Below are 15,647 nucleotides of genomic sequence, written 5' to 3'. Positions count from 1 at the left end.
AGAAAAAAAGACTTCTGCACCTGCCGTTCATCGGCACTTTCCTTCACGCTGCGGCATCACCATGTCGTACAGCATCCCGCCCAACGAGCCTGTGGCTGTCGTGGGCAGCAGCTGTAGGTTCGCCGGCGGCGTGTCCAAGCCGAGCGAGCTCTGGGAGCTGCTCAAGAACCCCCAAGATCTATCACAAACCATCCCCCCTTCGCGATTCTCTGCGACCGGCTTCTTCCACGAAGACGGAGAGTATCATGGAACCACCAACTCAACCAAAGCATACTTTGTTCAAGGTGATCATCGGGCTTTCGATGCTTCATTCTTCAACATTGCCCCCAAAGAGGCGGAAGCCATTGATCCGCAGCAGCGGATGCTCTTGGAGACTGTCTACGAGTCTCTCGAGTCTGCCGGCTACACCCTCAAGCAGTTCTCTGGCGAGAAGGTGTCTGTGTTCTCCGGTGTCATGACCGCCGACTACGACACTCTCTGCCAGCGGGACGACATCACTTCCTCGCAGTACTTTGCCACTGGTAACGCTCGCTCAACCATCTCAAACCGTCTCAGTTACTTCTTCAACTTCTGTGGACCGTCAATGACGATCGATACTGCCTGCTCCGCCAGCTTGGTTGCCTTGCACCAGGCGGTACAGAGCCTGCGTAGCGGTGAGAGCATCATGGCCTGCGTCACGGGCTCCAATCTCATCCTTACTCCCGAGCAATTCATCACCGAGTCTAGCCTCCACATGCTTAGTCCTACTGGTCTTTGTAGGATGTGGGATACCGATGCCAATGGCTACGCTCGCGGCGAGGGAGTTGCTGCCCTGCTGCTCAAGCCACTGAGCAAGGCTTTGGCCGACGGCGACACCATCCAAGCAATCATCCGCGAGACCGGTGTCAACTCTGACGGTCGGACCCAAGGTATCACTATGCCCAACCCCCTTGCCCAAGCCGCACTTATCCGCGAAACCTATCAAAAGACGGGTCTCGACCCTACGGATGCATCGGATCGCTGCCAATACTTTGAGGCTCACGGCACCGGAACTCAAGCCGGCGACCCTCGCGAGGCTCAAGCCATCGCGGACGCTTTCTTCCCAAGCAATGTCACGACCCAAGATCCAACCATGGTCGCAAAAAGCAAGCTTCTCGTCGGATCAGTCAAGACAGTCATTGGACACACCGAGGGAGCAGCCGGGCTTGCTGGCACGCTCAAGGTCATTCAGGCCATGCGTAACAAGACGGTGCCGCCAAACATGCACCTCCGCAAGGTCAACCCCAAGGTCGAGCCTTTCTACAAGCACCTTGAGATCCCCACAAGCTGCACTGACTGGCCTGCTCCCGCGAGCGGTCATCCTCTGCGTGCCAGCGTCAACTCTTTTGGCTTTGGAGGCACCAACTCCCATGCCATCGTTGAGCTTTACACTTCCGAGATTCACGACCCAATTGGTAAACACTTTGCCGAGAAAGGTCTCGCTGTCGCTGGTGCTGCCGCTGGCTCGGAATCTTCTGTCGTCGAGGAGAACAAGGTAGATGTCCAGCTCCCCCTTGTGCTGTCTGCAGCTTCCAAGAAGACTTTGTATCAAGTGGCTTCGGCTTTCAAAGACTTCATGTCACTTCCAGACATTCAAGAGAAGCTTTCTAACCGCGAGGAGCTCAACAAACTTTTGCATCTCCTGCTCACCAATCGATCCCCCTTCCCCTATCGGCTGAGTGTCACTGGCGCCACCTGCCAAGACCTGATGCAGGCATTGGAGAAGGCCATTGATGGCATCCCCGCCGGCGGCCCTCAAGAGATTGGCGCTCTTGCGCTCAAGCAGATAGCCAAAGGTCCGCTCAAGATCCTAGGCATCTTCACCGGCCAGGGAGCACAGTGGGCACAAATGTCCAAGCACCTCTTGATCAATTGCCCCATCTTTAAGCAGACAATTCATCAGCTCGAGGATGTCCTCCGCGAATGCCCTACCCCTCCTGACTGGACCATTTCACAAGAGCTCAGCGCCGATGCCGAGAACTCCCGCATCAACATTGCCGCCATCTCACAGCCCCTTTGCACTGCAGTCCAAATTGCCCTGGTCAACGTGCTTCGCGCGATTGGCATCAACTTCCACACGGTCGTCGGACACTCGTCTGGAGAGGTCGCTGCGGCTTACGCTGCGGGCCGCATCACTGCTCCCAACGCCATCCTCATTGCCTACTATCGCGGCCTCTACGCCCACGTGGCTGGAGCTCCGGGCTCGGGCGTCAAGGGCGGAATGCTGGCTGCCGGTCTCTCAAAGCTGGAAGCCGAGCGCCTCTGTGCCCTCGACAACTGGCGTGGACGACTGTCTGCGGCCGCGAGCAACTCTCACACCAGCGTCACTCTCTCGGGTGACCTGGATGCTGTCAAGGAGATGGCTCAATACCTGACGGAGCAGGGCAAGTTTGCACGCAAGCTAATCGTCGATACTGCTTACCACTCGGCTCACATGCTTGCTCCCGCAGAGAAGTATGGAGAGTCGCTGAGCACTTTTGAGATTGAGGCTTCGGAGGGAAACAGCACCAAGTGGATCTCATCGGTCTACGGTGACGACCGCATCCTGGAGTTGGGGGAGCTCAAGTCTACCTACTGGACCGACAACATGGTCAAGCCTGTGCTCTTCCGCGAGGCGATTGAGTCTGCAGTGAGTGGCAACAATCTCTACGATGTCGCCGTCGAAGTTGGACCGCACCCTGCCCTCAAGGGTCCTGCCACCGAGACCATCAAGGCCGCCACCGGCTCAACCATACCATACTTTGGCGTCCTGGATAGGAAGAAGAATGACATGGTTGCGCTTTCAGACTTTATCGGTTCAATGTGGACGTCGTTTGATCACTCGGCCGTCCGTCTCCCTGTTCTGCCTGCAGCCAATTCCTTTTCCACCTCCCCACAGCAATCCTGGTCCGAGAAGCTGCCTCAATACCCCTGGGATCATTCACAGATCCACTACCGCGAGTCTCGCATCTCACAGCAGTACCACTTCCGCGCTGATCCCCCACACGAGCTGCTTGGTGTCCGCACCCGCGACGACACCGAGTTTGAGCTTCGCTGGCGCAACATCATCAAGCTGGAGACGGTCCCCTGGATTGAGCATCACTGCTTCCAAGGTCAAGCCTTGCTCCCTGCCTCGGCCTACTGCGTGATGGCTTTGGATGCTGCCCGGGTTCTTCTAAAGGGCCGAGATGCTATGATGGTTGAGCTGGAGAACCTGGAGTTCCTGAGTGGAATGACCGTAGAGGCGGGAAACTATGGCGTTGAAACCCTCTTTACTCTTACCGTGCTCCCTCCCTCAAAAGACCACCAAGATGAGTCGACAATCACTGCCAACTTCACCCTCACATCTGCCTACGCGGACGGATCAAGCCCCATGCGCATGAACTTCCGCGGCAGCATGACCATAACCCTTGGCGCCCCTTCCTCGGATGCGCTTCCCTTCAAGGTTGCCATCCAGCCAGAGACCACATCGGTCAGCCCCGAAGGCTTTTATCAAATGATGAAAGACCTTGACCTTGAATACACGGGTCCATTCCAGGGCATCAAGACGATTGATCGCCGCTACAACTTTGCCACGACCACTCTATTGAAGTCGCATCCTGACGACACCACAAGCCTTGCAGTGAGCCCCGCCACCCTGGACACTTGCTTCCAGGCCTGCTTCTCTGCCTTTGCGTCGCCTGGAGACGGCTCGCTGTGGACGACCTTCTTGCCAACCTTCGTGTCGGCTATGCGGTTCAACATGGCCGTCTGCGACTTGAAGGACGGCCAAGACCAGACAATCAAGGTGGATGCTTCTCTGACAGAGTTCAAGCCAACGTCCAAGAACGGCGCCGCCACCATCAACGCCGACATGGCCATCTACAATGACCAGGGCCAGGCTGAAATCCAGATCGAGTGCATGACTGTAGCTTCGTTCGCTGCCACCAAGGCAGAGGACGACTACGAGCTCTACCTCCACACGGTGACGCAGCTGGACCCCGAGGATGCCATCGTCGGCCCCCAGGCACCGCTCGACGTCAACTCGCCCGAGTTCCGCAGCCTGGTTGAGAGCTGCGACCGCGTGGCCGCCTTCTTCTGCCAGGACTACAAGTCGTGGCCGCGGGAGACCAAGGACGGCCTCAAGGCCTTTGTCAAGACGTCACCGCACTCTGCGGCCCTCGAGCTGCTCATGCAGCTTGGTAAGAACTTGCCGCATGGGGTCCTCCAAGCCATGGCGGCCCCGGTCGTCCAAGAGTCGCTAGACATGCTGTCCATGCAGCGCCAGGTCTCGGCCATCGTCGGCCAGGTTGCGCACCGCTACCCGCGCATGAAGGTGCTCGTGGTGACGGAGCCTGGTCTCGGACTGAAGGAGCACGTCCTCGCCGGTCTCAACTCGTCATTCACCTCCCTCACTGTGGCTGGCAAGGTCGAGCCCAGCTTTGAGCAGCGCGTCCTGCACGCCGCCAACGATGCCGTTCGCGACCGCATCTTTACCAAGAGCCTGGACAATGAGGATGAGAAGTGGGACAAGCACGATCTCGTCGTCGTGTCCACCGCCGTCGGTGGCGACTCGGTGGCTCTCCTCAAGAGGATGCATGCCCTGATGAACCCTGGAGCCTACCTCGTGCTTGTGGACATGTCGCTCAGCCCGCTTAGAGAGCGCCTTCGTCGATGCTCGGGCCAAACCGTGGATTCGTCCTCCAACATCACCCCGCCGGACTACCCTGACGTCCTCGAGGAGTGTGGTTTTGTCAATGCCTCCAAGAATGGTGATCAACAGCACATCCCCGGCTTCTCCATCACCGTCCGCCAGACCGAATCTCCCCTCAAGGATGTGCTCCGGGCTCCTCTTTCGGGAGGCCCTGGTTCGCCATCGCTCACTTCCAAGCTTCTGGTGATTGGCGGCAGCAACAACCGCACAACCTCGCTGATGAACCACATCACAACCGGTCTTGAGCCCTTTTGCGAGCGGCTGGTTAGTGCCAAATCCTTTGAAGATGCCGACCACGAGGACCTCGCTACTTGCACTGCGGCCATCGTCCTCGCGGACCTTGACGCGCCCGTCCTGTCCACGATGACGGCGGCACGCCTGGAGAGCATCCGCACCCTGATGCGGCCCGAGACCACGGTGCTGTGGATCACCTACCACTCGCGAGACTCCAACCCCGAGCACGCGGCCACCTTTGGCTTTGCCCGTACCCTCCTAGCCGAGATCCCCAACCTGAACCTTCAACTTCTCGACCTGGAGGTGCTCAACGGCGCGGGTCAAATCATCAACGAGAACTTTGGCCGGCTCTGCCAGCGCAAGCTCACCACGGGCGAGGGCAGGAAGATGCTCTGGACCCACGAGCCCGAGATCCACATCGAGAAGGGTCGGCGTCTGGTCCCGCGTGTGCTACCCTACCGCCCGGCCATCGACCGCGTCAACGCGCCGCGTAGGGTGATCACCTCGACGGTCAACACCACGGAGCAGTGCGTCGATATTGTGCCTGTCGCTGCTGCACCTGCCGGCGCGACCCAGCACGAGATCAAGCTCCACTCGGGCATCGTGTCGACCGGCCACATGGCCAAGCCCAACTCCCTGACGCACCCGCCGATCCAGGTCTTGTACAGCTCGTCGCAGCCAATCGACGTCGGCACCTACAAGGGCTACCTGTGCTTCGGCCGCGAGCTCTCGCTCAACGGCAAGGGGCGCTCCGTGGTGCTCTTCAGCGACACCAACGCGTCCATGGTCCAGCCGGCTCCCGGCCAGGTGGTGTTTGACGTGCCCGAGACCACCGTCACCTCTGCGGCCTGCGCCGCCTGGGCTCTCCGGACCCTCGCGGTCATGGCCTGCATGGACAAGCCCCAAGGCGGCACCATCATCCTGGTCGAGCCGGACATGTGCCTGTACACCGTCATAACGCAGCTCTTCACGTCGTCGCAGTACCAGATCTGCGTCTTCACTTCGGACCGGGCAGCCGCCATGGCCAACCCGGGCTGGACCTTTGTCCACCGCTACCAGTCGCGCGCACCCATCGAGCACGTCTTTGCCAGGATGCCCAAGTTCTCCGTCTACAACTTCCTGGACGAGTCCTCGCCCGTGTCTGCCCTGATCCGCGGCGCCATCGCCAGCAGGGGCGACTACTACCCCGGCGGTCAGCTCCTGAAGTACACCATCACCGAGATGCGCAACTGCGACCTGGAGGACGTGATTGAGTTTGCCGACATGAAGTCCCTACAGATCCACCCGTCGTGCGACGAGCCCGTCTCGGCGTCCGCCATCAGCGTCCCCAGCCTGCTCGACAGCACCTCGCCTGCCAAGTCCCCCTTCCAAGTCGTCGACTGGCGCGCCGAGCGCGACGTCTCGTACCTGGCACCCCCCGTCGTCGGCACAAGCATGCTCAGCCCCGACAAGACGTACCTCTTGGTGGGCATCACGCGCGACCTGGGCCAGTCGCTGTGCCAGCTGCTCGCCGAGCAGGGCGCCCGCCACATTGTGCTGTCCAGCCGCAGCCCGCCCGACAATGCGCAGACGGTCTGGCGCCACGAGCTGCGCGCCCGCACCGGCTGCACCGTGCTCATGGAGAAGCTCGACGTGACGGACCGCGCCAGCGTGCTCGCGCTCAAGGCCCGGCTGACGTCGACCTGCCCGCCCGTCGGCGGCGTCGTCAACGGCGCCATGGTGCTCGACGACCGCGTCTTTGCCCAAATGTCCATCGAGACGCTGCAGCGCGTCATGCGGCCCAAGACGGTCGGCTCCAGCAACCTCGACGCCGTCTTTGACTCGCCCGACCTCGACTTCTTCATCATGACGTCGTCCTTTGCCGCCATCGGTGGCCACGCCGGACAGTCCAACTACGCCGCGGCAAACATGTACATGAACGGCCTGGCGGCGGATCGGCGCCGTCGCGGCCTCGCGGCCTCGGTGCTCAACATTGGCGTCATCTACGGCCTCGGTTTCCTGCACCGCGAAAAGGACGACCTGTACGCCAGCCTGGAGCGCGAGGGCTACCCGCCCATCTCGGAGCGCGACGTCCACCACATGTTCCTCGAGGCCATGGCCGCCGGCAAGCCCTCTGCCCGAAAGCCCGGAGCGGCCGTCGCGGACCTGACCACGGGGCTGAGCCGGTACAACATGGAGGACGCCGAGCCGCTGCACTGGCACCGCGACCCGCGCTTCTCGCACTACACGATCCAGCAGGCCGGCCGGGGCATTGGCTCGGCCAAGGCCGCCGGCGACCGCCAGAGCATCAAGGACCAGGTCGAGCTGGCGCAGACGGCCGCCGAGGTCCAGCAGGTCGTGGCGGCCGGCCTCGAGGCCAAGCTCCGCAAGATGCTGCAGCTGCGCGAGGGCGCTCCCCTCGACATGCGGCTGGGCCTGTCGGACATTGGCGTCGACTCGCTCGCCGCCAACGAGATCCGGTCCTGGGTGTTCAAGAACGTCGGCAAGGACGTCGGCGTCATGAAGATTCTCGGTGCTGCCAGCGTCGACAAGCTCTGCGAGGAGATTGCCGGCTTGGTTGTTGCTGCTAGGAACTGAAAGGACATGGAGACGAGAAAAAAATGGAACAAGAAAAACGACAACAAAAAAATCAAAAGATGGGAGAAGAAAAAAGTTGATGATGATGATTGAAGATGAAATGCTGTCATGGGTTTGATTTTTTTCATGGAGGGGAAGAGACAAAAAGATGATGATTGACGATATGGGACTTTGTGGATTGGCGTTAACAGGGAAAATAATAGGTCGAGTGTCCCAGTGTACATGTATTTCTGGCGTCTGGGGCGAAACGGAGGAGGAATGGATCGCATGGAAGGCGCGAATTTTTTTAGCATGGAGGAGTCAAGTTCATTTTCCTTCTTTTTCATCTTTACCAGTTTTGTTCTTTTCTTTTGTTCACAAGGTCCTTTTTTCACACATGCATCTTCACACAACACAAGGATGGGAAACTCGAAAGGATTCATCAAAAGACTCTTCTTCTTCGACCTCGTCTAGTCGAAGATTATAAAACAATATTTCTAGTTTACCAAACCCAAAAAACACGAGCACGCTTAATAAAGACCGCTCCACCGCAGCAGGTGTAGCTTGCAAAAAACAAGATCCCCAGGTTCCGAGGCTTGCTTGAGAAAAGAAGTGAATAATCATAATGCTTTCTTTGTTGATGGGTTGTCTTCTTTTTTTTTGTTCGCATTCTTGACGCGCGGCGCGAGCCACGACCATTCGTCATAAAAAACAAAAGCTAAGAGAGAAAATATTCGTCACAAGAAGTACAAAAAGATCTCTGTGCGCTTTCAAACAACCGGAAAGAAGTAACAGAAAAAAAAGTTCATTTTGCAATTGGGATCGCCCTCTCTTCTTGTTTTGTTTTTGCAAGGGGGAAATGCCCTTGTTCCAAACCTCCCAAGTATGTCCCTCCATTCCTTGGTGTGTTTTTTATTGCGCCCTTTTCCCGACTCCGAAGACCCCATTCCATGAGGCTGCCTTGTCCCAAAGGAAAACCCAGAACCCGCCGACATTTGGAAAAAAAAACAACTTGAAAAACGAGTGATGAAAAAGGGGGAAGAACTAAAATACAAGAGAGCATGATTCCAAGATCACGCCTGTCTTGTATTTTGTCTTCCCTCGCAAAGATGAGAAAAAGAAAACAACATTTCAGCCGTCACAAGCCATGAGAAAACCCGAAACCTCCAGAGCATGCAAACAAAAAAAGAAAGAAAAAAAAGACTGTTATTAAAAACACGAAGAGAAGAGGTAAAAGAATATGACAGAAGCCAAGTCCTGCTTCTATCACTCAAGTGACTGACGAGGAACATATTGATACACTGTACAATGGAGGTTGTGGTTTCTCTTGGAGCTTTCGTTGCGGCATTGGAAAATTATGCTTTAAGAGTGGGTTGTTTGTTCACAAGCGTCGGAAAACAAAGTCAGAATCTCATTGATTAGACATGTGGTAGAAGCGAAGTAGTAATGATGGGAAGCAAAAGAGCAAAGATAAAAAAAAAAAGTTTGGGTATCAATTGAATAGTCGACGGCGCCGAAAAAAAGACAAAGGAGCGTGAGAATATATGATGATGGGTTTCGGTATGTTGGGCGTTTGGTTACTGTTGACACTCTAGTGTGTGACGGGCACTGGTGTATGTTCTTATTCGTCGTTTCGTTTCGACGCATTTGAATTGTCCTTGGTTGGATATTCAAGCAGCAGGATGATCTCTGTGGCTGCCCCCAGATCCTCGCATCCAGCCAAAATAATCCGTCCTCTGCGACTGAGCAGTTCTCTCTGCTGCTCTGCCGTTGGCAGCGGTCGAGTCTCTGGCGCTTGGAGGTGCGAGCGTGGCCGACGACGAGGAAAACGTCTCGGACGAGTTTCGTAGCGTCTGGGGCGTGGCCGTGACCTCGCGGGGCTCGAGCAGCAGACTCTTGCGGTAGTAGGCGACCTGGACGTTATCGTTGGGCGTCTCGAGCTCGCGGAGTCGTGCAATCTGGGCCTGGATCCACTCCTGCACCTCGGTAAGCTCCTGCAGCCGGTAAGGAATCTGGAAGCGCTGCAGCTCGCCGATGATCTTGGCCGTGCGGGCGTGCTTGTCAAAGTTGATGACGGTGATGGCCGGAGCCTTGCCGTCGCCCTCGTTACCAGGGAGCTGCTTGATGGCCGGGTTGCCAATGTCGACAAAGGTCAGGTCGGTGAGGAACATGCCGAGGAATGGCAGGCAGGGCGGGACGTGGCCGGCCAAGCGACCGCGCAGGACCTTGTTGTTCTGAGACGGCTCGACAATGGCTTGGAGCTGCTTGAGGAGCTCACGGCGACGAGGCGAGACGGCCTCCCACGTGCGACGGAGGCGCGTGATGGTGGAGCTGTTGAGACTGCAGATGATCGCCATGAGGGCGTCATAGTTGTTCAAGTCCAGGCACTGGTGGGCAATCTTGATCCACTGCTTGAGCACGGCTGCACGCTTCTTGACCTCGTTGTAGTGCAGGATTGTGTCCGACACCAGCGAGGACAAGTCGTTGGAAAAGGTCGACATGGCCTTGACGTTGGGCGACTCGGCACCTCCATTCTTCATCCACTGAGAGCCTAGGAGCTCCTCGGGCATTATCGAGCAAAAGATGTTCATCTGCTTGATGGTAAGCTGCCGGGCAATCTCGAGAGCATCAAGGTCGAGGATGCTAGGGCAGCTGCCGCCGTTCCTCCAGTTGGCCAGCAGGTGCGCGTGGCTCTTGGTGAATACCGGGTTTGGCAGGGGAGTGTCGGCGGGAACGTATTGAGAGATGGATGTGTTGGTCTTGCCCATCAAAGACACCAGGCGTGGGACCAATGCACCACCGCCGCACGCCGAGACGCGATCGACAAGCTCGAGGATACGCTTGCCGGCCGAGGGAAGCACCTCGCCAAGTTTGAAAGTAGCAAACGGCTCGATGAGACTCAGGGCTTCGCGGTCCGTCTCGTCCCTCCAGTGGGACTCGAGCCAGCCCTTGAAGACGTTGTAGACACGCAGACGAACGGGACCTGCCATGTGAGCAGACTCGGCAACGTAGTCGAATCGGTCGATCAAGCTCTCGGCCAATTTTACGGGTGTGCAGAAGAGCCTGAAAGTCAAGTAAAAGGTCGACACGAACATGGCGTCGGGGGTGGACTCGTGAGTGGTCAGCCTCTCGACCAGAGCGGGGAGTGAGCCGCCGGTAACTTGGCCCTCCTTGTTGAACATGAGCTCGTGCGCATATGTCCTCTCGAGCAGCCTCGACTCGACGTCATCCTCCTCAACCACACAAGCTCCGCTGCCAGAGTTGCTAATATCCGAGAGCGACTTTTGGTTCGCCAAGGGAATGTCTGGCGTTGTCGCACGCGTTGACGACTGTGAGACCAGGCTTGACTCCGAGTCGCGGCTGATATATGTGCTGCCGGTTCCGGAGCTGGAGGCTGTCATGCTCTCAGAGCGGAACGAGCCATGGTAGTTGTCGCTGTCGTGGCCAGCCGAGTGCTCCGACGGGCTGTACTCATCCTGCGTCATAAGCGAGGTGGAAAGCCGGGGCAGAGGCGGCAGCATAGGACGCAGCGACGCCACAGAGGAAGCCATGCTGGCAGGGCCCTCCTCCACAAGCGAGGTCGGTCGTGAGGAAGCGGGGGATCGTTGAGGCCGCGGGGCCTCCTCATCGGGGGTTGTGGATTGGGGCACCTCAGGAAGCGGCTTGTTGGTGGCCAGGGCCGTCGGCCGCACCGTGGCGGTTGTCGACGCGGCGGACTGTGTCGTAGTTGCCGTTACCGTCGAGGTTTCGGTAGAGCCTGATTTGTTGGACTCGGCGATGCTGGTGGCGTCCATGCCCTGGTCCTTATCCCTGTCCTCGGCAACGTTAATCTCCAAAAAGCCAAGATCCATGTTCAGAGCCGAAGCTCCCCGTTCCAGCTCAAACTCAAAGTCGCCAATCTTTTCGAGGAACCATTTGGTCTTGGCAACACACTCGCCCGTGGCCCGCACGCAACCCGTGGCCGCCTGAAGCAGTCTGCTGTTGTCCTGGGGAAAGATGACGTCCTCCATCTCGCGACCGCGGCTGGTCAGGACATCCTGTGCCGCCAAGACAAGGTCTCGGAGACGTGCAAACATGGCATCGCGGTAAGCATCAAGGAAATCCTGGCTCATGCGGTTGTGGGCGCACACCACATCGACAACCACCAGCAGCTCGCCACCCGACGTTGCCGACTGCTTGACGGCAAGCGCCAAATGCGGCCTAGACTGGGACTGCAGGTGCAGGCGGCCGATGAACGAACCCAGGTATGACAGGAAGGTATCGTGGCTGTCGCTCAATTGCTGTGAGATGAGGTTCTGGGCCTTGGTGGATGGTGATGGGACAAGCGAGACTCGGTGCGAGATTGCCGTCGACACCCGGTGGGGGTTGCTACCCAGCGACATTCTCCTCGTGTTGGTTGCCGAAATTGGCGATGTGATGGTCGACATGCGCCTGTTAGTAGGACGTACAACGACCGTCTGCTCCGTGGTGTCGTCCACGGCAGACGAGTCTTCGCCTGCACCTGCCGTCAACGCCCGCAGTGCCTTTGCCTGTTCGCTATTTGCAGGCTTTCCGTCGACGGGCGGCGTCACCTCCTCCATGACGGTTGCCATGACCGTGACTGATGGTGCTCGAGATTTCCTGTCCTCATCCAGAATGTCTAGAAAGCGAGTACCCTTGGTCACAATCTTGAATGCCTTGAGGATCATCTCGTCAATGATATCGTTAGTGTCCTCAATGGGCTGAATCATACGCTGGTGCTCCTGGAGGCGTTTGGCCGTCTTGACCAGCGAGCTAAGCTCGGACAATAGCGATTTCCTGCTGCGTCTGAGGCCCTCGTGGCGCTGAATGAGAGGGGCCTCTCTAGTAAGAGAGTTTGTGCGTTCCTGTGCCACCCAATTAATCAGCGTCAGTCGCACAGGCCTCGGAGGGCTTTTTGGTCTTTTTTTTTCATCCCACGCCAGGCGCAAGGCTCGGGGCTAAGCAAAGTCATAAAAAGACAAAAGAAAAACAAAGAGCAAAAACCTACCAGTAGGTATCGGACGCCGGCTATTATGCCCTTCATGAACTCCTGGTTGCTGAATATCTCGTGGTCGTTGACCGACGTGCTACGCAAAAGATCCCAAAAGTTAAGCAAGGCGTTCAAAAGGTTCGTGAGTTCGTCGGGTCCGTATGGTTCGCAGTAGTTGGTCGGCAGCCAGCCTCTGGCGCCGGTTGCCAGCAGGGTGCCGTCTGCCCAGCCATTGGTGTGTATCGAGTGCACCAGGATTACGTCGCCCTCGGCCAGCGGCAGTGTAACAGTCGAGTCCGTCATGAGGAAGCTCGGCTTGAAGTGGAAGAAGGCCCGCAAGAATTTGTGGAAGACGGGCGGAGCCATGTCCGGATCCGCCTCCAGCGGTTCCTCTCGCGAGCCATTGCGCGACGACGACTTCATGTGGGAGCCGTTGGACGAATCGATCGCGGCGTTTGGTTTCTTGGTTGTGCTCGTGGTGGTCGTTGTTGTTGTGGTGGTGGTGGTGGTTGCTGTTGTCTTGTTGAGGTTTGTTGCGTCGGACCTCGAGTCCGTGATGGTGGCGTCACTGTTGTTGCTCGAGACTGACGTGAAAGAAGCATCGTTCTCGGTGTCAGAGCCGTGGCCGAGACGGGAGCCCTTGTTACGGATGGCGAGGGGTGCCACTTGAAGGCTCGCCCGCTGCATGGAATGGTCGCCGGGCATTACCATGGCTACTCAATGCACGTGGGGGCGAGCATGGGCAGCGGTGGTTGGCCCTTCGTTCTGGTTCGGATAATGCGTCTTCTGACCCGGGAGATCGTCGCCCAGAGCAGTGGATGAGTAACGAAAATATCAACAATCAGATTGGGGGGCGACCGCCTGGACCGTTTTAGCGACGGTGGCAACCCTTCCCCCCCAAAAGTTGGACAAGAAGTCGGTTCGTGTGAGCGATAATAGTAACCAAGGAGTACCACGCCTCTCTCGTAAGACCCTTGCTATCTGTCAGCAGGGGACACAATCGTAATGCCTCTGTGGGTTTGTTCGTGCGTTGCGTGTGCTCGTTGATGCTTCTGATCTCGTCAACGGTTGAAAGTTCTGTCTTCTCCTCCTGTCTATTTTCCTTCCTGTTGTGGAATCCTGCTTTGTTCGTCCGACTGTAGCTGGGGTTCCGTACGAGTGCAGCCAAAGTATAATCGAGGTTCGCCGGTTGTGTTGAAAGTTTAAACAAGAGACGATGGCCGTCTGTCTGGGAAACCTTGGAGGGTGCGTTTGTCCGATGAGCGGAAAAAGAGAACAACAGACAGCTTGGTGTTTTTACTTGCTTCTTCGGCTCTGGTTCGTTGCAGTTACAGTAAAATGACGACAAATATGGAACGGGACGTAGCCTCAAACTTCTCGCTGAACTGGTTTTGTGTCGTGTGTCGAGTCAAAGAAGGATATGGGTAACAGAAAAAAAAAGAGAAGTGTCTATCAATGGCTTGCGGCGCGTTCAAAGACAGGGAACGGGCTCTGAACAAGCCGAAACAGTCGCGACGCCTTAATACACTGGGACGAAAGAGAAAGTGGATTTGTTTTTTTTTCTTGTTGTTGGAGGGGGAAAGCTGGTCAAAGGACTCGGGGTTCAGGAATGGAATGGGATGTGTATGACTTGACATGACCTTTGGGAAGAAGCAGCACAACGCCCCATCCTTAGAGATGTGGAGAGAGAGGGGACCACGGGGGTGTCATGACCGAGCTAGGGTGGAAGGGTAGGTACAGTAGGTCCTTTGGCGTGTGCGTAGCGCTGGTGGGGCTGGTGTGCGTGCCTGGCCTAGTCTACTGTACCTAATCTTGCTAACCTAGTAGCGGTTGCATTCATGCTGGGCACGACGGGTCCTGGGGCTCAAGGTTTCGAAGACCCAAGAGAAGTTGGGGGTGTTCATCTAAAACTAGAACCGGTTCTGGTACATTGATCATTACTAGGAAGTGCTCCGTGTCTATTTTGGAGAATGGACAAAAAAAACACCACCCCACTCGTCCGGTAGCCCCAGGTCAATACAGTGGAGGTTCAAGTCAGGTCAGGTCAGTCGGTGGAGGTCGGGCAGGTCAATGTCAATCAATGATGGAATGTCTGCCATGACCTTTTTTGGAAGCCAAACAGCCACAAAATACTGCACAGTACAAACCTCGGCAATAACAAACTTGCTTGATATCAACAAACATTTATTTGATCGGGTAGCTACAAATGATCTTACCGAGTAACTGTAGATCACGATGGCATGATAAACGGGACCGTTTTATCCGATGGACGCTTTCCGCGATTCTCGTTTCTCTCGTATCAATGCAATGCTTTCTTGCTCTCCCTCTCCTCCTCTTCCCCCCCTTTCGAGCAAAGCAACAGTAGAATGCAGCTGGGCCTTTTTGTCTGTGACAAGAAGCAAAAGCGGATTTGTAGAACCCTCAGACCTCCCTCCTCCAAAAACCTGAGATATGACGACGTTGAACCACCTGTCAATTTGCAAACGAAGTAAAGAAAGAAAAAGCCAAGGGTTACGCCACATACGGTCGTCGTCTCTTCTCATCAGCTTCTTCCCCTTTTTTCCTGTCTACCATTTTCTTCTCTCTCGGCTTTATTCCAATTCCCGCAGGACTGGGTTTTTGAAAACCCCATTTTACAATGTCTTCTCCCCCTTTAGCTACTGTACTTTGCAACCTAAACTGCAGACGGGCGTCCCTTTTTTTGTGTATTGCTAAAAAAAATCTGCCTACTTGACTAGCAGACGCGGTCAGGGCAAACCCGCGACGGCTGCCAAACAATCTGTCATTTTGCCACGCCTAAGATTTGGAACAGCGCCAGTTGCGAAATGACGGAATCTCTTTTTTTTGGGTCTCTTTGCTTAAACCGGCCGCTAGCTAAACGAGTTCGAAAGATTTAGCACGTCGACTCTGTAGATAGTAGGCCGATGGAAGCCATCAAGATTCTTTGGGAAACGTGCAGAGCAAAGATGGACTAAAAGGCAATAGGTACATACTACGCCGTAGTGCGTACTGGACCTAGATGCTGCCGCCGTTTTTTGTTAGCCACACACCCGGGGAACCTTACGCACCTTCCCCTACATGGAAGAGTCCCAACCCAACCGCGGGTAAGTGGGTGCGAAAATGCTCTTTCGGGAATAGTCGCGTAGCTTGAACGTGTTGGTCACCACCCATCATCCG

At 56.4% G+C, this 15,647-nt stretch overlaps 2 protein-coding genes across 2 annotated transcripts; one reads left to right on the top strand and one right to left on the bottom strand.

The window, feature by feature from the left end:
• Positions 1 to 61: 61 nt before the first annotated feature.
• MGG_11638 (lovastatin nonaketide synthase) lies at positions 62 to 8,058 on the top strand (the record flags this gene model as incomplete). The annotated part of the gene is made up of 1 exon (XM_003718869.1): positions 62 to 8,058. The coding sequence occupies one exon, from the start codon at positions 62 to 64 to the stop codon at positions 7,499 to 7,501; it is 7,440 nt and encodes a 2,479-aa protein (XP_003718917.1). The 3' UTR covers positions 7,502 to 8,058.
• Positions 7,904 to 14,104, bottom strand: MGG_00199 (uncharacterized protein). The gene is made up of 2 exons (XM_003718868.1): positions 12,489 to 14,104; positions 7,904 to 12,345 (listed from the first exon to the last, which is right to left on the bottom strand). The coding sequence occupies exons 1-2, from the start codon at positions 13,179 to 13,181 to the stop codon at positions 9,151 to 9,153; spliced, it is 3,888 nt and encodes a 1,295-aa protein (XP_003718916.1). The 5' UTR covers positions 13,182 to 14,104; the 3' UTR covers positions 7,904 to 9,150.
• Between the last annotated feature and the right edge of the window lie 1,543 nt (positions 14,105 to 15,647).

Source organism: Pyricularia oryzae, chromosome 5 (genome assembly GCF_000002495.2).
Source record: "Pyricularia oryzae 70-15 chromosome 5, whole genome shotgun sequence".
NCBI classification, from domain to species: Eukaryota; Fungi; Ascomycota; class Sordariomycetes; order Magnaporthales; family Pyriculariaceae; genus Pyricularia; species Pyricularia oryzae.
The sequence above is the reverse complement of the archived record's forward strand: the minus strand, read 5'-3'. Positions and strand labels throughout refer to the sequence as shown.